The sequence below is a fragment of the Cetorhinus maximus genome, chromosome 17 (assembly GCF_964194155.1).
Source record: "Cetorhinus maximus chromosome 17, sCetMax3.hap1.1, whole genome shotgun sequence".
NCBI lineage: Eukaryota > Metazoa > Chordata > Chondrichthyes > Lamniformes > Cetorhinidae > Cetorhinus > Cetorhinus maximus.
The window spans coordinates 59,715,718-59,738,038 of record NC_135895.1 but is presented as its reverse complement, the minus strand read 5'-3'; the positions used below and the strand labels follow the sequence as shown (position 1 = coordinate 59,738,038).

The 22,321-nt window shown below is 42.7% G+C and overlaps 1 protein-coding gene across 4 annotated transcripts in view; it reads right to left on the bottom strand.

The window, feature by feature from the left end:
* The window catches only part of dnai4 (dynein axonemal intermediate chain 4), a 189,137-nt gene that overhangs the window by 57,504 nt on the left and 109,312 nt on the right, over positions 1 to 22,321 (bottom strand). For all 4 annotated transcript variants that reach the window (XM_078561279.1, XM_078561280.1, XM_078561278.1 and 1 more), the window contains 4 exons: positions 18,656 to 18,810; positions 9,171 to 9,257; positions 6,474 to 6,625; positions 188 to 345 (listed from right to left, as the gene is read on the bottom strand). In XM_078561279.1, coding sequence (XP_078417405.1) covers positions 188 to 345; positions 6,474 to 6,625; positions 9,171 to 9,257; positions 18,656 to 18,810 — 552 coding nt within the window. The remainder of the gene's footprint in view (positions 1 to 187; positions 346 to 6,473; positions 6,626 to 9,170; positions 9,258 to 18,655; positions 18,811 to 22,321) is intronic.

Here is a 22,321-nt window from a genome sequence, read left to right as displayed (position 1 = left end):
TTGTAATAAACTGTATGTTCTTAGGGAATGTAGATTTGATCTAAAGCCAAAAGGCCAGCATCTAACCAACTGAATCACCAGACTATCATTCAGATGTACTTTTTTGGTAGCTTAAATATGGTAAATTAAACAGCTGTTAACTGCCTCTGGCCACCACTGACAACATAGCATTGAATGCTAGACCTACCTGATGATTCCAGTCCTTTTGCAAGAGTCCATTTGGCAACCCTGCCATCTGCAGCTATGGAGATCAAGGTCCCCTCCTTTTCATCCTCTTTGGAATTTCTGTCCTGTTCAGTCCACTTCAGCTGCCAGACTGGGCCAATATGTTTATTATGATCATTACTGCAAATGATTAAAATGGTCACAATGAAAATTCTCAAATTAAAAACTGTAATTTTGAAGCATCTATCTGAAAACATTAAATCAAACATTTTAGCAGGAAATCAGCTTTATCAATATTTGCAGACTGGAATCAAAATGCAATTAAATAAAACATCACCCAATGGGCACTTTTCACTATGAGCCTAGAAAATTATTCAGCTTGGATTTTTCTTTCTGAATCTAAACATATATGCACTTTTTGCTGCAGATAATCTAATGTTGGTTCCTGATTATCAGCAGGCTAACTTTACAAAATGGCTGAAGTGGACTGAACATTTAATAGATAAATACATACTGAGGATAAGTGGGTTGTCTTTAAAACCATTCTAAAGCAATTATGAAACCAGATATGTGGAGAGTGTCCAGTTACAGCTCTCCAGCCATTATGAGATGATGTGATGTGTGAACCTCAAAGGACCAGCTGGTCTCTTCGTTCCTGTCAATGTTCAATTATTTTCCCCCTTTTTGACCCTAGGTTTTTTTTCTGCTTTTTTTGCCTCTCTGAGGAGATTTACATGTCTTCCGGGGGAGGAAATGACTAATCATTATGTTCTTGACATTATGTGGGTCAGGCTTGATAGACCAGCTTTTCCTACAGCTCATTTTTCCATTTCACTAGTTTGAATAGGGGTAATGGACAGTGATAAGTGGGAGTCCTGCTGGATTTTCTTGTTCCTATCCTAGGAATAAGATTACGACATACAATGGTAAACAAATTACATTAGAGAATTTGTAGTGAACTCTATAGTGCTTCTATAGTTTATTTTATTAATAAAAGGATGATTGCAGAATAAAAATATGATCATAAAATAATGAATAATCAAAGCATTAAGTGATTAAATATTATGTTATCAAACAAATCAATGTTGAATATTTTGATGCCATAATCAGTGATGATAGCCTTGTTACAAATGTTTACCCATAAATTAAGAATTTATACAATATTTAAGTATGATTTATTTGCTTTCAGTAATAAATTATTATCTGCATTCTATTTTAAAATTTCTTATACTATACTGTATCCTAAGCTTAGTTTACTATAACTACTTTAATGTACTATTTTTAAATGTCTTTTCCTCCTACCATATCAGTTTTTGAATTTTATATTGTTTCAGTATACCAAAAGGCAGCTTGACCCTTCAAGTTGAGAAACCTCGGTGAAAGGTGAAGGCTCATAATAAAAGACCTGACTAAAGTTGAAAGAACAGAGAGAGCAGAAGACCACTTGAGAAGTAAGGTGACTTGAGGTGATGTGTGCAGTATATAAAAATCCTAACAAAAAAGAGGGAGCACTGCTGGATCTTGGAATAGGAAATAAACCAAAACAAAGTGGTAAGCCAAGGGGAACGTCTAGGCAACAGTGGTCACAGCAAAATAAGGCTTAACATACAGATTGAGAAGGAACAATGCAAGCCAAAGATCAAAGTAAAAAATTAGAAAAGAATGCTAAGGGGATGAAATGAAACTAGGCAAAACCTGGAAACATTCGTTAACAAAGAAACAAAACAGCCCTAGAAAATATTTGAAGCGGTGATTAATAGATTCTACAAGAAATATATCCCACTTAAAGGCAAGAATGAATACGGATGCTTAAATAAAGGCAGAATTGAAACAAAAGAGAAATACATGCACTAAGTACATAGACAACAAAAGAGAGGATGGCAAAAGGGAATATGAAAAGGTAAGGAAAAAGTCAAAAAAATCAAATACAAAGGTAAAGAGAAGCTATGGAATCAACCGATCAAGGAATATAAAAAGAAATGGTAAAGTATTCTACAGAGACAAAAAATAGCAAATGAAAAAAATCAGGATACTGATAGGACCGCATGACAAACCCACACAACAGTGAAATGGCAGAAATATTAAATAATTACTTTGCCTCAGTATTTACCAGGGAGATTAAAATCATTATCAGGACAAAACAGCCCGCTTGATTGGCACCCCATCCACCACCTTCAACATGTACTCCCTTCATCGCCAACGCACAGTTGCAGCAGTACCATCTACAAGATGCACTACAGCAACTCACTAAGGCTCCTTAAGCAGCACCTTCCAAACCGGTGACCTCTACCACCTAGAAGGACAGGGCAGCAGATGCATAGGAACACCACCACCTGCAAGTTCTCCTCCAAGCCACACATCATCCTGACTTGGAACTATATTGCCATTCCTTCACTGTCGCTATGTCAAAATCCTGGAACTCCCTCCCTAACAGCACAGTGGGTATACCTGAACCACAAAGACTGCAGTGGTTCAAGAAGGCAGCTAACTACCACCTTCTCAAGGGCAATTAGGGATGGGCAATAAAAGCTGGCCTAGCCAGCAATACCCACATCCCGTGAAAAGATAAAAATAATCTCCTGAAGAGATCATATTGACCATGATAAAACCAGGTAACACTGGATGCAAGAGCCTGTGCTGCAACTGAGGTAAATGGCAACAGCAGACAGTGAAGGTGGAGCTTTATTTGATTAGAAGGATGATGTGGGAAGGGTCATCTGAAATATGTATGTATGAGCACTTCCTAAGCCTCCTTTGCACCTAAATCATTGCACCTTCCATGCGACCCCTCATGTCTTTCAGGATGCTGCGGCTAGTCCTCAGCTTCCTCATCATCATCTGGGGATGCCTTGCGTTTCACTATATCCTCATTGGCCAGAATATTTCCCCTATGCAGTGTCAGATTGTGAAAGGTGCAGCAGACCATCACAATCCAGCAGACTCCTGCTGATGCATACTGAAGAGCTCAATCTAGTCACCTGAATCTCAGCGTCAGGAGAAATATGGTCTGCTTGATGGTGGCTTAAGTCATTATGTGACTGATGTTGTATTTCTCTTCTGCTTCTGTCCTAGGGTTCCTCACTGAAGTTAGTAGCCATCTCTTTAGTGGGTAGTCCTTGTCACCAAGAATCCAACCTGGGGCGCAGGGGCATGTGAAGCTGGGGCACCTGGGAGTATGTAGCATCATGGCTGCTTCCAGGGTACCTAGCACACACCTGCAGGATACATTGATGGGAGTTGCAGACAAGATGGATATTGAGGAAATAGAATCCTTTACTGTTAATGAAGGCCACTGGCTGGCCAATGGGAGCCTTAATGGACACATGCCCATAATGTATTGTAGCTTGCACCTGGGGGAATCCTCTGGCTCTCTCAGACTGACTGTCCGGATCAGCACAATAATGGATGTATTTGCTGGCCCTCCTGAAGACAGCATCGGTCACCACCTTGATACGATGATATGACACTGACTGGGAAATGCCACAAATGCCTCAAGTGGATTCCTGGAATATACTGAAGGCGTAGAAGTTAAGGGCTACAGTGACCTTCACCAGTACTGGCATTGGGTGACCATAATACAAATGGGGCTCAGCTCATCTGCCATCATTGCAAAAGGATCTGTGACAGCGTCTCAGGAGAGTTGCAGTCTTTGGCAATTCTGACACTCTGACATCTGGAAGTAGCCCATCCTCTGACTATATACCCCTGCTACAAGAGCCTGCTTGCGGTTCTGTCTCTGGCCTTCTCCCACTTAACCACCCCAAGGCTGCCTCTGCAGGTGGCAATGGGGTTGCAAATGTACAGATCCCTGTGACTGCTCCTCCCTTCCTTTCAATTGTTCCTTGCTGGAGGACCCTCTCCCCAGTGGACAATGCCAATGGTAGGCGGGTGCTCCTGTTCTCCAGGGCCACTCTCCCAGATGCTTCCTCCAAGTACTCACACACTCCCACTGAGCCCCTTTTCAATGCACCCAAGTATCAGCAGCCAAATGGCTATATGGAGATTCAACACCAAAGATCTGGCACCTGAACTCCCCCTCCTTGCTGCAAATTGTTATGGCCATGTTTCCCCAGCCTTCCTGTGAAGGCATGCTGCCTCATCCAATGGCTGCTGATTTCAGTACTGACCTGACCTGCTATCTTGTTGCTGCCCTGATATACCTGCTGGGGCTCTGTGCATTTTGTGTAAAGTTGAAATAGACCAGTACAATACTGGTCAATTGGCACTTTAAGTGCCTTACGTACTTGTTTTCAGATCTACACGCCTACATGCCATTCCCACAAGGCATGCCATCCACCCTGTGTAAAATCAGTACCTGTTGAACCCCAAACAATTTCACAACCACTCCCACCCCACCCCCAAGGCCATCTTCAAAAAGGCCAGAAAATTCCAGCCACAGTTGCAAGGTGACCAAGGTTGGGAAATAAATATTCCAGGGTTCACAATATTTTGAAAAGCCAGACAGTATGAAAAAGGGAGGAATAATCCTGATATTAAAGGATGACATAAGGAAAACAGTGAGAAAGGATCTTGGCTCAGAATATCTAAAAGTAGATTCACAAAGGTGCAGATTAGGATTAACATGGCTCGGAAAATGCTGATAGGAGTAGCTTATAAGTTCCTGAACAGTAGTTATACCTTTGGTATACACCATATATCATTAAAATAGGAGTAAACTAGCCAGGAATATAACAATGGATTGTAAGAGCTTTTAGAAGTATTTAAAAAGGAGAGTAGCTAAAGTAAACACTGAACCCTTATAAGTAGAGGCATGAGAAATTATCATGGAGAATGAGGAAATGGCAGAGACATCGAACAAATATTTTGTGTCTGCCTTCACAGTAAAAGATACAAACTATACAGCAGAAACGGAGGGTAACTAAGGAGTTAATAAGAGTGAGGAACAGGTGTCGGGAAAATGCCAGAATCTATTATTAAGAAAACCTTATTGAAGCACTTAAGAAAATCTTAGCATGATTGGACAAAGTCAACATGGTTTTACGAAAGGGAAATTGTGTTTGACAAATTTATGTGAGATTTTTAAAGATGTAAGTAGTAGGGTAGATAAAGGGAAGTCAACACATGTAATATACTTGGATTTCCAAAATGCATGTGATAAGGTGCCACATAAAAGGTTAATATTGAAGATAAGGGCTCATGGAGTTGTGGGTAATATATTAGCATGAATGGAAGGTTGGTTAACGGATAGGAAGCAGAGAGTAGGGATAAACAGGGTATTTTCAAGTTGGCAGATTGACTAGAGTGCCACAGGGATCAGCATTGGAGTCCCAGCTATTTATAATCTATATTAATAACTTAGATGAAGAGACTGAGAGTAATGAATCCAAGTTTGCTGATGATACAAAGCTAGTTGGGAATGTAAGCTGTGAGGGGGACACAAGGAGATTGCAAAGAAATATAGACAGCTTAACTGAATGGGAAACAAAGTGACAAATGGAGTATAATGTGGTGAAGTGTGAGGTTATTCACTTTGGTAATAAGAATAGAGAAGCAGAAGATTTTTAAAAAGACATGAAACTTTCAAATGTTGATGTTCAGAAAGACTTGGGTGGCTGCAAACAGAAGTTAGCGTGCAGGTATACTAGCAATTAGGAAGGCAGGTGGGATGTTCACCTTTATTGCAAGGAGACTGGAGTACAAGAACAAGGAAGACTTGCTACAATTGTATAGCAATTTGGTGAGTCCACAACTGGAGCACTATGCACAGTTTTGGCCTTGGGAGTGGTTCAGCAAAGGTTCACTAGATTAGTTCCTGGATGAGTGGATTGTCCTGTGATGAGCGGCTGAATAAATTGAGCCTGTACTCTCTGGAGTTTAGAAGAATGAGAAGTGATCTCATTGAAACATACAAGATTCTGAAGGGGCTTGGCAGGATAGACATTGTGAGGTTGTTTTCCCCTGTATGGGTAATATAGAATAAGCGGTTATTCAGGATGGAGATGAGGAGTCTTCACTCAGAGGGTTGTGAATCATTGGAATTCCCTACTCCAGAGGGTTGTCGATGCTCCATCATTGACTTTATTCAAGGCTGAGAAAAGACATATTTTTGATCTCTCAGGGGGTCAAGTGATATGGAGAGCATATTTAGTAGAACTGAGGCAGAAGTTCAGCCTTAATCATAATGAATGGAGGAGCAGGCTTGAGCTACTCCTGTAACTATTGCTTATGTTCTAGTGGGTGATTGTGTGATTAGTCTTGATTTCAACACAGAAAGGATACAGGAAGAAGTACTACAACATGGTTGGTAGTGTACTAAAGTGATGACAATGATCATCCAATGACCTCACCTGCTGTCCAGAACTAGCCCATTTTCCAGGTTGCGTATGTTGTAGATTGCCACAGTTCCATCATAGTGACCCACTGCCAGCAGATTGGGGCTGTCTGCAGAGAACTCAAGGGCGGTAATGCCACTTTCACAGTTATAGATGCGCTCAGGCCACTAACATAAATATAGAGGTAAATTTTTTAGCGAGGAAAATAAAATTAAATCTATTAAGTCACATCTTTACTGAAAAGATTGTTCTTCTACTGGAATCTAAGTTAACAGAAATAAAAATTGAGAGATGTAAAATGGGCTGCAGACTCACTTTCATTGATTTTATGTATTCGGGGCTTCAAAAAAAAAGGAAATCATGGGCCTGAATTTTACCTTTGGTGGGCACACATGATCGGCGGGCCCAGGAGCAGCCGGGAAATGGACCGTGATCCACCCCAACTGTGATTTCACGCTGGCTGGCCAATTAACAACCAGCCAGCGTAAAATGCGCGCTAAAAAGCGTAAATTCCCTGACCCGACCCAATTAACCCCACAACTAGACTCGACTACCCTTCCGACCAGATCCAACTATCCCCATGATCATACCTGACTACCTCTGAACCGACTACCCCTCCAAGTGTCCAACTAAGCCCCCCCCACCCTGACCATCCGACTAACCCCTTACCACCCAACTACTCCCCCAACCATCTGACTACCCCTCCCCAACCAGACCCGACAACCCCATCCTAACTACCCCGACCAAACAAGCCACTCACTCACCTCACCCACCTACTCATTTACTCACCTACCACCTCACCTACTTACCACCTCACCCACCTACCCCATTACCCACCTACCCACCCTACCCATACTTACCTACCCATTCACTACACATTCATCCACTCACCCATTCACAAACATTCAGACTGGACCTTCAAACCATATGGCAGCTAGTGCCATAAAAAGGGGGCATGTCTTTTCTTGCCCCAGCTCCACTCCTAGGGTAGTTCTTTGATTGTGCTGTGCCACGCATTTCTGTGAAAGCAAGGCCCGGAAGACCTTGGAAAAAATGTGCAGCAGCGCCAATTCAGGGGAATTTTCAAGCACAGCGGCAATCTGACTATCATCACCACCGCTCAGAAGATCCAGGCTCAAGTCTGGAGCGAAATATACGGAGGAAGATACAAATCCAAATTTTAGCAGCTCACGTCTCTGATGTAAAAAAATCTGCTTCACTACTGTAAATCTAATAGTTGTAACACAAAAGAAATGCGTTTACATAAAACCATAGTGGCAGCTGTTAATTATAACTTCTGATAATAGTTGCTAAACCAAATGGGTGAAGTGGAACTGGCATTGTCACAAGCTGCGTCTAATCTTGAAGGTCTTCAGAAGAGAGAAACCTGACTCTTTCATCCAAAGATCATGGTCCTTGTCTGGCACTTTAAGAAACACTGTTATAAAAGGATATATAAACATATTGGGAACTGATTCCAATTCTATTATCTTTATGAATCTATGTATTATTTTTACATAAATAAATTTAGTCAAGTGGCTTTAGCCAGTATGTATTGATCTGGTGATGTTATCTCAGTCTGAAATTGTAATTGGAAATCTTGATGGGCATCCTACATATTCTCGGTTTAGTTGTAACCCTAAGCATGGCAGTGAATAATGTCACAGGTTTTAGGTCATAAGAGCCTCAGTATGTTAAAATAGACATGACGGCAACTGTTGGGAGCAATCTGAACCACAGTGGCAAAAAGGAAAATTGTTTTTTTTCCTACCTATTGGCACTGAAAGCAATGGTGGATAATGGACTAGTGCAAAGAGAGGATCTTACAAGAGAATGGGCTGTAACTTCCGACTAGCATCGGAAAGGGCTGGCCCGCAGAAATTAGAAGAAATAAATACCTACTTACCTAGTCTTGAAAATTATGTTGACACTTCCGTTCGCCGGAGCTGCCTGGGGCTTGCAAGGAAAGACTACTCGCAGGCCCCAGCAAAGTCTAGCTCCAGTGTATCCAAGGAGGCCACGGCCCCTTTTTTACAGCACTTACTGCCATAAAGCAGGTAAGTTTAAACGGCCAGGAGAATTGACAGGCTGGGGGAAGGTAAGTGGATAGGATTTGGAGGTTGGGGGTATCTGGGGCTGATGCTGGGGGATCAGTCGGAGGCCCTGGAGGGGTGGGGGTGTTCGGTTGGAGATCTGGAGGGGGGGTGGTGCAGTCGGTAGTCCATGGGGGATGTTGGGGGTGGGTGGGGGGTGTCGGGAGGATGGGGGTGTCAGAGGTCAGGGGTGTCAGGGGTTTGGGGGTGGTGGGGCGGTGTCGGGGGATGCCGGTCAGGGGAGGTGGGGGGCGGGTCTGAGGTTGCAATTGCCGTGCAAACCCTTACATTGGAGCTTCCCAGAGGGATTCTCCAGCACATCTTTGGGGTATCCCCCAAATCCGACGCTGGGGTGCCAAGGTGTGCAAAAATTAGTTCCAAGAGGCAGATGTACTTTGGTTTTAAATTCTTCATTACTAGGATTTGGAGGTTGGGGGTATCTTCTTCATTAATGATTATGGCACTGATGAATGCAACTTTTAAAAAAAAAATATGCAGCTGTGGCAGTGAGTCATTTCAAGGAAGTTCTAGGCCCACCAAAAATTTTGCATTCAATGGAGTTTCAACTGAGTTTATAACAATTATCTGCAAATCCTACTTACGCTCTCGTTCAACCCACCATTGGATTTTTCAGCGACCAACAGCAAATCAATCCTCCTCTCTGTTCCTTATATCCAAATTGCCCATAACCCACCGCCAGTAGGTCCTGTATACCAACACAACAAAATAGTTTATACTCATCATAATATATCTATCTGTTATGAAGTTGTCCTAAACCATTAGTATAAGTAGTTACTGAACAACATACTTCAAAACTTACCTAATCAGTATCCATTTACTAGAGGTTAAGTCCACTGACCTGAAGTTTGATAAAGTATTAACCAAAAAAACCTCAATATCAATGTGACTGTCAGAATTCATGTGCTGGATTGTGTGGAGTCTGCTGGAGTGGGCAAGATAGGTGGGCATAGAGAATTGTGCAGGAGGCTGTGCATCAGATTTTTGGCGATGAGAAAACTGTAAGCAATTAAGTCAGTGGTGGAAAGTAACAAAATGGGAAATGCACTGTTAGAGCAAGAAGCTAAGTGATATGCTTAATTGCCCACTTTTATGTAATTTAAATGCAATTTGACAGGATTTAATCCTGCCTCCCCAATTTAGTGAAACTCACACGTGTCTCTCATACTTTCAGTAACCCGGTAAGCTGGTGAATTACATGTGGCTTCCTTGTCTCAGCATTGAGAGTCCTTTGGACTTCCAGGAGACTGAGTCACAGGGCACTGGATTGATCATGGAAACAATTTCTCTGTGTAATAACTTGCTGAGCTGACACTGAGGGGTGGAGCCTCAGAGAGGAAATTCAGAACCCAGAAGTACTGGATTCAAAATTTAAAGAGACAGCGCAGAACTGAGGGGCCATCTCAAAGTGGCATCAAACAGGGTCATAGAGTTAGAGTTGAATTTTTCCCCCATCAGGGGGATTGTGCGGGGGCGGGCACAGACCTGACCGGCGCCCCAGATCGAATCCGCACTGCCATTTTACGTGGGCGGGCCAATTAAGGCCCACCCAGCATGACGCACACCCGGAAGCACTGAGCACTCCCTGTGCAGGCTGGGGGGGGTGGGGTTCCCTGAGTCGGGAGAGTGCTCTTTCGCACATGCACGTGAAAGAGCACAGAAATCTCCCTGAGGCACTTCTGTGCCTCAGGGAGATTAGTTCCACTTATGAAACATTGATTAAAGGTAAACAAAAATTTTATGAACATGTCCCCTCATGTGAAACTGTCACATGAGCTGGGACATGTCCATTAATTTTATTAAAAACTTTTAAATCATTCATGAAACCTCATCCTGTCTGTGGATGAGGTTCCATGAAAAATGTGAAGGCCGCCTGGGCTCTTCATATGCCCGCCAACCTTAAGGTTGGACGAGCAGCTCAGTTAATTAGTTTAATTAATATTTAAATGGCCATGATAGGCCTTTGACAGTTCGGTGGTTGCGCGCCCGCTGAACTGAAAATCTAAATGGCAGGCGGTGACGTTGGGACGCATGCCCAACGTCACCACACGTCATTTTACGCCTTAGCAAGCAGGCCCCACTCCCACTCGCCGAGCCGAAGATTCCGCCCATAGAGTTATACAGCACAGAAACAGGCCCTTTGGCCCATCATGTCCATGCAGGCCATCAGGCACCTATCTATTCTAATCCCATTTTGCAGCACTTGGCCCATAGCCCTGTATGCTATGGCATTTCAAGTGCTCATCTAAATACTTCTTAAATGTGTTGAGGGTCCCTGCCTCCACCACCATCACACACCCCGCCCCTAAGGGGAGGATTCTTAGGAGGTCGCCTGCAAGGAAAGGGAGAGGTAGAGGCAGCATGGGAACCATCCATTCCGTTCTTCTTCATCCTTGAGTCTGGAGGAAATGTGCTGGCTGGACTGTGACATCTCAGTCCTCAGTGGGACCAGCTGATGCCTTTGAATGATCTTGTGTGACAGCAGAGGAATCTTCTCCTGGGGCTTTGGAGCATCTTTTTGTGCCAGAGCAACAAAAATTCAGATGCTGGAAACTTAAATTGCAGAGATTTCTTAAAAGCCTAAAAGACGATTTCCAACTTTAACACAGGGCTGCCTGCCCTTTAAATATGGCACCAGATCCTGCAAGGCCATCAGGTTATACAGACTTCCTGATGTCAGGGCTGCCCTCCCACCACATGATCCAGAGGCAAGTCTGCATTTATGAGCATGCTGCCACATCATCAGATTCAACCAATTGCCACGGACCAGCACCAGATCCCTGACAATCTCCAGTATGGCAGTGGGTGCTGTGACGGTAGGACTAAATCCAGTCCCATTCTTTAATTCACAGTTAAAACTCATAGAACATGAATATTAGTCAACTCACTGGGCTGAATTTCCCCCAGTTGATGGGCGGGCACGCTTCTGATTGGCGCCGCCGATCGGAGGTGCGGGGCCATTGTCTCCCTGAGGCTAAGTGCTGCCTCAAGGAGACTGTCTCTCCTTTCAAAAATATTAAAAATAGAAAAAAAAAATTTCCCTTACATGTCCCATCATGTGATAATGTTACATGAGTTGGGACATGTTCAAAATTTCAAAAAAAACTTAATTGAAATTTTTAAAACCCTACATGAAACCTCATTCCACCTGTGGATGAGGTTACACGTTTTTTCTACTTCCCGCCGGGGTTCCTGGCCTGCCCGCCAACCTTAAGTTTGGACGGGCAGGTCCACTAATTACTTTAATTGCCCTGTCAATGGCCTCAATTGGCCATTGACAGGTTGGCGGGTGCGCAGCTGATTTTGCTGCGCCCCCGCCTTCCTGAAAATTTAAATGGGGTGCAGTGACGTCGGGAGTTCCGCCTGACATCACCGCGCGTCATTTTACGCATTGGCAAGCGGGCCCCGCCCCTGCTCGCTGACGGTAAAATCCAGCCCACTGTTTTTATAAATGAATCAAAATACTTAACAGGTCATTTATCCTTTTATATCAGTTTGATGTATTCTCCACTATTTTACAAAACGTCATTTTAGTAATGCTGTCGTGCTCTGCTTTTATCTATCACTGATCACACTTGTATTACCTCACCACTTCTTACAGCTCCAGATGTTGGAGCTTGTTCAGTCCTATTATTTAATGTATGGTTTCAAAGGCAAGTCATTTACACTAACACAACAGACAAGAAATGCAGAAATAATGAGAAAGTAGTGTGCCCCTTATAAGTTCAAAGACTGGATTACAATACAGCGGGGTATTAGGAGTGAATGAATTGCAATGGGGTAGAATTTCGATTGCACCATGCCTATTTATCAGGTGTAAAACGTGCTTAAGGATTCAATATTCAGGTTTAACTGACACATCTCGTGGTAGAAATCCAATGCCCACTATACTGGATTGCACCATGGAACAATTCAAGTAGCACATTATAACATTTAAATAAGGAACCCAAGCTGACTGTAGCATCCTTTTGTGAAATTAGTCTTCCCCAGTGCCTGACGCATCATGTAATAAACTCACGCAGCAACTCACAATGTTAACAGTCTAAGAGCTTGCTAAAACAAACAGGTTAATTGCTGTTTTGCTCTCTGAGGGTACTAGATAACTACTGGGTTTTGTTTAGGCTACTTTCTGTGTTCTAGAAGTGAATTTTGAGTTCTGGGAACAACTTTGTTGCTGTGGTTGCAAACTGTTTATTCCAGTCTTGGGTGGTCTCCTGGGTTGCCTGTGGGGTTGAAGGAGGAGGGCAACTGCTGTTGCCCTTTGAGGCAAGAAGAGTGATCATAGCATGATAGAATTTCAAGTTCAGTTTGAGAGCGAGAAACTTGAGTCCCATGCTAGTGTTCTGGAGTTAAACAAAAGTAACTACATAGGTATGAGGGCAGATTTGGCCCTATTGGACTGGGCAGGAAGACCACAAGGTAGGACAGTTGATGAACAGTGGCAGATATTTAAGGAGATATTCAATTCCTCCCAAGAAAAATATATCCCAATGAGGAAGAAAGATGGTAAGAGGGGGAAAAAGCATCCATGGCTAAGCAAGGAAGTTAAAGATAATTTAAAGGCAAAAACTAAGGCATACCAAATTGCAAAGGTCAGTGGCAGGCTGGAAGATTGGGTAACTTTTAAAGATCAACAAAGGGTTACTAAAAAAAAATAAAAAGGAGCAAAGGTAAATTATGTAAGAAAACTAGCACAAAACGTAAAAACTGATAGCAAAAGCTTCTACAAGTATATAAAAGGAAAGAGGGTAGCCAAGGTGAATGTTGGTCCCTTGGAGGACAAGACTGGGGAGTTAATAGTGGGGAACGCAGAAATAGCAGTGATACTTAATCAATATTTTGCCTTAGTTTTCACAATGGAGGACACTAGTACCACCCCAATAGTAACAGGTAGTGCAGAGGATATAGAGAAGGAGGAACTTAGAGCAATCACCATCACTAGAGAAAAAGTACTGAGCAAACTATTGGGATTAAAGGGTGATAAGTCCCCAGGACCTGATGGCCTACATCCCAGGGTCTTAAAGGAAGTGGCAGCGGAGATAGTGGATGCATTGGCTATAATATTCCAAAATTCCCTGGATTCTGGAAAGGTTCCAGTGGATTGGAAAAATGCTAATATAATGCCTTTATTCAAAAAGGGGGGGGAAAGGCAGAAATAAGGAAACTATAGACCAGTTAGTTTAATGGCTGTCGTTGGGAAATTGTTGGAATCCATTATTAAGGAAGTAGTAATGGGGCATTTGGAAAGTCGAAATGCAATCCATCAGAGTCAGCATGGTTTTATGAAGAATAAATCGTGTTTGACTAATTTGCTAGAGTTCTTTGAGGATGTGACAAGCAAAGTGGATAATGGGGATCCTGTAGATGTAGTATATCTGAACTTCCAGAAGGCATTTGATAAGGTGCTGCACAAAAGATTAATACGCAAGATCACACAGAGTTAGGGATAATATATTAGCTTGGATAGAGGATTGGCTAACCAACAGAAAGCAGAGAGTCGGGATAAATGGGTCTTTTTCTGGATGGCAAGCTGTAACCAGTGGGATGCCACAGGGTTCAGTCCTTGGGCCCAACTACTTACAATCTATATAAATGACTTGGATTCAGGGATAGATGGTACTATAGCTAAATTTGCAGATGACACCAAAATAGGTGGGAAAGTAAGTTGCAATGAAGAAATAAGAAATTTACAAATGGATATGGACAGTTAGGTGAATGGGCCAAAATTTGGCAGATGGAGTTTAACGTGGATAAGTGTGAGGTTATCCATTTTGGTCGGAAGAATATACAGGCAACTTATTATTTAAATGGAGAGAAACTTCAGAATGCTTCGGTTCAGAGGGATCTGGGTGTCCTCGTGCATGAATCGCTGAAAGCTAGTATGCAGGTACAGCAGGTAATAAGGAAGGCAAATGGAATTTTGGCATTTATTGCTAAAGGAATAGAGTATATAAATAGGGAAGTGTTGTTGCAACTGTACAAGGCATTGGTGAGACTGCACCTGGAGTACTGTACACAGTTTTGGTCCCCTTGGAAGGAAGGATGTAGTTGCACTGGAGGCGGTTCAGAGGAGATCTAATTGAGGTATATAAGATGCTAAAGGGGATAGACAAAGTAGACGTGGAGTGGATGTTCCCCCTTCTGGAGCATTCTAGAACGAGAGACCATAGCTTTAGGCTAAGGGGTGGTAGATTTAAATCAGAGATGAGGAGGAATTACCTTTCTCAAAGGGTCGTGAATCTGTGGAATTCACTACCTCAGAGTGCAGTGGATGCCGGGACGCTGAATAAATTTGAGGAGATAGACAGATTTTTAATTAGTAATGGGTTGAAAGGTTATGGGGAGAGGGCGGGAAATTAGAGTTGAGGCCGAAATGAGATTAGCCATGATCATAATGAATGATGGGTCAGGCTCGAGGGGCTGAATTGCCTACTCCTGCTCCTAATTCTTATGTTCTTATGACAGGACTGAGCAGGAGTATCTGGGAGAAGAGGGAGACGGAGGCCACTGTGCAGGATGCTATATCAACTAAGGGTCTTCAGGAAGCCTCATATCGCAACTTCACCAAGGAGCACTAAGTTATCTGCTGCACCCTAAAGTGGACCCTTAAAACAGGAAGGATAGCACTGTTGCTGTCAAGGACATTTTAGCCCTAACCGTTTAAGTTACTGGTTAGTTCCATCAGCAATATATTAGTTTGCTGTGTACTGCTGTATCAGGGAGGTGGCTGAGTCAAGGTGCCAGAGATTGCACCCTGTGTGCTATCCATCACCAGCTTCTTGTGTCTTTCCCTCAGCTGACTAGAGACATGGCAAACATAGAAAACAGAAATTTTACTTAATAATGCAAGTTCTGACTAACAGTCGGTGGAAATAATTAAAATCAAAGTTGTGAAGACTTGTCTTTGTGCTCAATTATTTATCAAAGTACATCTACAAGATATATTTCTAGTGGCTGCAGATTGAATGGCGGAACACTGTTGAGCTTCCACTGAGGACTCTCATATGGCCTTAGTGGGCTCATGCTCAGGAGGTTTCTGTCAAGACTGGACCCCAGAACCAAAATAGCAGCAGTGTGATCTTCTTTGGCAATTGCCAAAGATGTCATCAGAGGCTCCAATATGGTGGGCCCCACTATTGTATTCATGGAGCTAACCATTTGCTCCAAATTTGACAGAATGGTCTCCATGCTGTGTGTGAAACACTGCCACAAGATGGAGTTGGACTTCTCCATGCTCTCAGTCATTGCATGCAAGTTCACTGGCATACTTCTTCAGTAGCCTCAGCCTTCAAAGACAGCAATTGAGACCTCTGCAGCAAAGCCAGGATGTGATTTCATCCTTCAACAAGCTGGCACCTGTAGTGTCCTATCCCATCTACCATCTTTGCAATACATTTGTAACAGCACTGTGGGTGTACCAACACCAGATGGACTGCAGTGGTTCAAGAAGACAGCTCAGCACCACCTTCTTAAGGGCAATTGGGTTGAGCAACAACTATTGGCCATGTCAGCTATGTTCATGTCCCACAAAAGAATAAAAACCTTGTCCAGAGAATTCATCATGCAATATTGTTTTCTCTAGTGTACCCTCTAAATTGCTCGTAATGCCAATCTCTGAGCTGGTGCTTGCTAAGATCAGATCTGGTGATCTAGCATCTTTAGGAACGCGGTTATCCTCTTCCTGCACTGACATGAAACTTGACAATTTTAGTGTGTGAGATAAAAGAAAGGGACAAAGGTTAGCTTTTCTTCTGAGTGCAGAGAGAGATAAGTGGCTTCTGAAAGTGTGCAGAGTGTGTAGGTGAGACACCCAACAGCATTTTGGGTGCACTTTCAGCACAGAATCCATTTGGTTCAAGAAGAAGGCTGACCCACCACTTTCTCTAGGATGGGAAATAAAGGCAAGGTTTGACCACACTCCAAGGATGTATTTAAAACACAATAAGATTATAAGGGCAAAAGTAGATAGGGTGTGAAGTGACCCTGCACAATAGCTCCCTATCAACATCCTGGGGGTTACCATTGACCAGAAACTGAACTGGTCTAGTCATTTAAATACTGTGTCTACAAGAGCTGGTCAGAAGTTAGAAATCCTGTGGCAAGTAACTCACCTCCTGACTCCCCAAAGCCTGTCCATCATCTACAAGGCACAAGTCAGGAATGCGACGGAATACTCTACACTTGCCTGGATGAGTGCAGCTCCTACAACACTCAAGAAGCTTGATACCATCCAAGACAAAGCAGCCCGCTTGATTGGCACCCCATCCACAAACATTCACTCCCTCCACACAGATGAACAGTGGCAGCAGTGTGTACCATCTACAAGATGCACTGCAGAAACTCATCAAGGCTCCTTAGGCAGCACCTTCCAAACCCATGATCGCTACCATCTAGAAGGAAAGAGGGGAACACCACCACCTGGAAGTTCCCCTCCAAGCCACACACCATCCTGGCTTGGAAATATATCACTATTCCTTCACTGTCGTTGGGTCAAAATCCTGGAACTCCCTCCCTAACAGCACTGTGGGTGTACTACGTGGACTGCAACAGTTCAAGAAGACAGCTCACCACCACCTTCTCAAGGGCAAGTAGGGATGGATAATAAATGCTGGCCTAGCCAGCGACACCCACATCCCGTAAATGAATAAAAAAAAGAAAACTCCTCAATCATTGCCCATGATGTCCAACACCCGCTCCTCAAGTGTGAAGAGGATGTCTGCTGCCTCATGTTATATGTGACCTGCTACAGAAAGGAAGAAGGGGCTGTGTTAGTGGCAGCCTTATTTTATTTATTCATTCACAGGATGTGAGCGTCATTTGTAAGGTCAGCATTTATTGCCCTTTCCTAACTACCCTTCAGAAGATGATGGTGATAGGCCTTCTTGAATACAACTCTGTGGCTTGTTAGGCCATTCCAGAGTGCAGTTAAGAATCAACCACATGTGGGTCAAAAGTCACATGCAGACCAGGCCAAGTAAGGACATAGAGGACATTCATGAACCAGATGGGTTTTTATGACAATTCGGAAGTTTCATACTGATGCTAGCTTTTTAGTTTCAGATTTTAATTTATTGCATTTAAGTTCCACAACTCTCTTGGTGGGTGTTGAACTCATGTCTCTGGACTATTAATTCAGGCCTCTAGGTTACTACTTGAGTAATATAATCATGATATGCTACTATATCCCTTGTGAGGTGTTTTGAGATTGTTCCTGTCATGGTTAAAATTACAGATATCGTTTGCAAGATGTGAAGTGTGTGTAGGTAAGGGTAAGAATAATGGTGAGAGTAGGAGGAGCAGTTTATAAGTAGAAGAAGAAAATTGAGTGAAGTGTAGTGCAGTGATTGCAGGAGAGTGAAGGAAAATGAGAGAGGGGAGTACTGAGTAGCAGAACTATAGATGTTGTAGGTTTGAGGACAGAGTAGTTGAGGTGAGTGATGGGACTCTTAACTTGACAACTCTGCAGAGACCATTCAATTTCTTTCAGCTTTACAGCTGGGAGCTAAGCCCCTTGAACTGACCCCCTCTGCAACTACTTCCCACTGGTGACAGGGGTATTGACTGAACAGCATTTCCTCCCCCTCCCCTGCCCCACCATCCACAACACCTCCCCTCGTTCCAGGGGAAAACCGCATCTCCCTCCCCCACCACATATACCAGGATCTCCAAAGCAGCATCAAAGAACCTCTGGGTCAATCCTACAAATATTTCAGCCATTTCTCCCTTCACAAGCATTCACCCCATCAACAGCCACAGCGCATCAACACTTTTGGGGCAGGCTGCCTTTAAGTGTCTTTACAGGTGCCCGGATTTCCTCCCTCCCCACCCCCAAATGGCACCAATAAGTAGCAAGAGGAGCGCTGGATGCACGGCTGACCCATCATAACAAACCACCAGTATCAATTTTACGTGGTCCCTGTGCCCATGTAAACAGGTGGGTAAATCGCTGCTCCCTAGGGACGATTTTCTGGTGCAATCAAATTTCTAGCTATCACATTAACGCATATACACCGGCCATTTAACATTACTGCTGTATTAGTTAATCTTCGTGATGATTTAATTTGTTGTCTCCTTAAGTTTACTCACCAAGTTGTGTTTGTTCCAAACCATGCAGCTAACATTGCGTCCCTTGGTGAGACTACAGGTAAAAGACCATAGTGGCTGCAATCTTGGACTCATGATATCCAGCAGCATTATGCCCTCTACCACCTCTTCCTCTGCATTAGATGGACCATCTGGATCTAGGTAATACCAAGAGTTAAATATTAGGGTAGAGTAGACACTTCCTAATGAGAGTGGGACTTCAACGAAGTACTATAAATTTGATGAGTTGAGGGCTTAAATCTCTTTCTAAAAAGCTAATATTGTTTGTATTTAACACTTAACTGTAAGTATTGCTTAAATTCTAAACCTCATCCTGGGGCTGAAACAGCGAAATAGAAGCTATACACTGGGTAGCAGCTGTAGATAGTTAATTAAGGAAACGAGCTTGAACTGGTTTTTCTGCACCTGGGCTCAGCTAGTGCGTTTAATTTCACAACATATAAATGCAGACATATCAGTACTACCTAGCACTGGAGTGTGACCTCTATGGGGGTGCTGGGAGTTTGGTGAGTTGAGGGAATCTTAAATCTCTTTCTAAAAATCTAACATTGTTTGTATTTAACTGTAAGTAATGTTTAAATTCTAAATCTCATTCAGGGGACCAAGCAGGGAGATAGAAGCTATCCACTGGGGAGCAGCTGTATATAGTTAATTAAGGGAACTAGATTATTACCTGAGCAATGTGCAAATTGGCATAGGGCAAATAAGATTAGAGAAATTATTGCATAGCTCAAAGGTTGGTGTGGGAGAAGTAGGTTCTGGTTTGTGGGACACTGGCACCAGTACTGGGGAAAGTGGAGGTGTACTGTTGGCATGGTCTGCACCTGAACTATGCTGGGGCTAGTGTTCTAGTGAGCTGCATAACTAGAGAAGTAGAGAGTTTTAAGCTAAATAGTGGGGGAAAGGGATCAAATTTGGGAAGATGTAGCAAACAAAATAGTAGAGACAAGACAAGAGGGAAAAGTACTAATATGGGAAATGATAGACTAACAGGAAGGGACAGAGAGTACAAATCTAAGAGTAAATCAGACATGGCTAGATATTACAAAAATAATAAAGAGACAAAACTAAAGGCTCTGTATCTGAATACATATAGCATTTGAAACAAGACAGATAACTGATCGTGCAAACAGAAATAAATATCATCTGATAGCCAGTACAGAGACATGGCTACAGAATGACATAGATTGTGACCTGAATATTGAAGGGCATGTGGCATTTAGGAAGGACAGGAAGCTAGAAAAAGATGAAGGTGTCTCTGTTAATTAATGATGGTATTACCACATTAGGGAGGGATGAGCTAAGCTCAGGAAACCAGGATATAGAAGTGGTGTGGGTTGAGATGAGAAATTATAAAGGCAAGAAGTCACCTGTGGGAGTGGTGCACAGGCCCCCTAAATGTAACTAAATGGTAGGATAGAGTATAAAGGAAGAGATAATGGGAGTTTTTCAGAAAGGTACAGCGATTATCATGGGGGGTTTTAATCTGCATACAGACTGGAAAAATCAGATGGGCAAAGGTAGCATAGATGAGTAGTTCATAGAATGTTTTTGGGATTGTTTCTTAGGACAGCATGTTCTGGAGCCAACCAGAGAGCAGGCTTTATTAAGCCTGTGCAATAGGATAGGATTAATCGATAACCACATAGTGAAGGCACCCCTGGGTAGCAGCGATCATAATATGATTGAAATTTACATTCAGCTTGAGGGAGAGAAGAGTGGATCCAAGACTAGTATTTTAAACTTAAATAAGGGCAATTATGAAGGCATGAAAACAGAGCTAGCCAAAGTGAACTGGTAATTGAGGTTAAGGGATAGACCAATAGAGATGCAGTGGCAGATATGTAAAGGGATATTGCAGAATACACAGAATAGGCACATTCCACTGAGAAAGAAAAATTTCAAGGAGAGGACTGACCGCCCATGATTAACTAAAAAAGGTAAAGATGGTATCAAACTTAAAGAAAAAGCATATAATTGTGCAAAGACAGGTGGCAGGTCAGAAGATTGGACAGAATATAAAGAACACAGCGGGAGTTCAGGAGACAAAACAGCAGGAGTTCGGGAGATAAAACAGCACAAGTGGAGAGACAGCCAGGAGATTGCGAGTACAGAAACGAAAATTTCTAAACAAGCACAGGAAAGTAAGAATTTATAGCGCAGGAAAGGGAACTGATTTGTGAGTAAGGACAAAGAATTTCTATTTCTATTAATCTCCAGTTTATGTTAATATTACAAGAGTAAGGTTAAAGTAAGTAAAAGTAACTAAAGTTTAAGTAAGAGTGATTTAAAAGTTTGAGGTTAAGGCATGGCAGGACAGCTCAGCCTAGCGGAATGCCCATCCTGTGGCATGCGGGGAGTAGTGGACACTTCTCGTGACCCCAACGAGCTTATGTACAGGAAGACTCTCAACAAAGGTTTTTCCCAGTGAGGAAGAAGGACTCTAGGAATGGGATAAACCAACCATGGTAAACCAAGGAAGCTAAGGATAGCATCAAATTGAAAGAAAAAACATACAATGTGGCAAAGATTAGTGGTAAACCAGAGGATTAGGAAAGTTTTAAACCAACAAAAGATGACCAAAAAAATAATAAAGAAGGAGAAAATAAACTGAGGGTAAACTAGCAAGTAGTATAAAAGGGGACAGTAAGAACTTCGTTAAATGTATAGAAAGGAAGAGAGAGGCCAAGGTGAAAATAGGCCCCTTAGAGAATACAAAGAATAGAGCGTAATAAATACAATCACTAGAGAAAAAGTACTAGGGAAACTAATGGGGCTGAAGGCCAATAAGTCCCCTTGGCCTGATGGGTTGCATCCTAGGATATTAAAGGAAGTAGCTACACAAAAAGTGGATGCACTGGTAGTAATCTTCCAAGAATCCTTTGATTCTGGAAATGTCCCAGAAGATTGGAAAGCTGCCAATGTAACGTCCTTATTCAAAAAGGGAGGGAGACAAAAAGCAGGTAACTATAGGCCAGTTAGCTTAATATCTGTCTTTGGGAAAATGTTGGAGTTTATCATAAAGGATGTAATAGCAGAGCATTAGAAATGCATAATATAATCAGAGTCAGCATGGCTTCATGAAGGGGAAATCATGCCTGACAAATGTATTAGAATTCTTTGAGGAGTTAACAAGCATGATAGATAAACGTCAGCCAGTAGATGTAACATATTTGGATTTCCAAAAGGCGTTCGATAAGGTACTGCATATCAAGCTACTTCATAAGAGCCCATGGTATTGGGGTAGTATATTAGCAAGACTGGCTAACTAATAGAAGACAGAGTTGGGATAAGGGGGGCATTTTCAGGTTGGCAGCCTGTAACTAGTGGCGCGCCACAGGGGTCAGTGCTGGGGCCACAATTATTTACAATGTATATCAATGACTTAGATGAGGGAAGTGAACATACAATCGCCAAGTTTGCGGATGACACAAAAATAGTTGGGAAGGCAAGTGGTGAGGATGGCAGAGTCTACAGAGGGATATCGGCAGGTTAAGTGAGTGGGCAAAAACTTTGCAGATGGAATATAATGTGGGAAATTGAGGTTATGCATTTTGCCAGGAAGAATGGAGAAGCTGAATATTATTTAAATGGAGAAAGACTGCAGAAAGCTACAGCATAGAGGGGTTTGGGAATCCTTGTGCATGA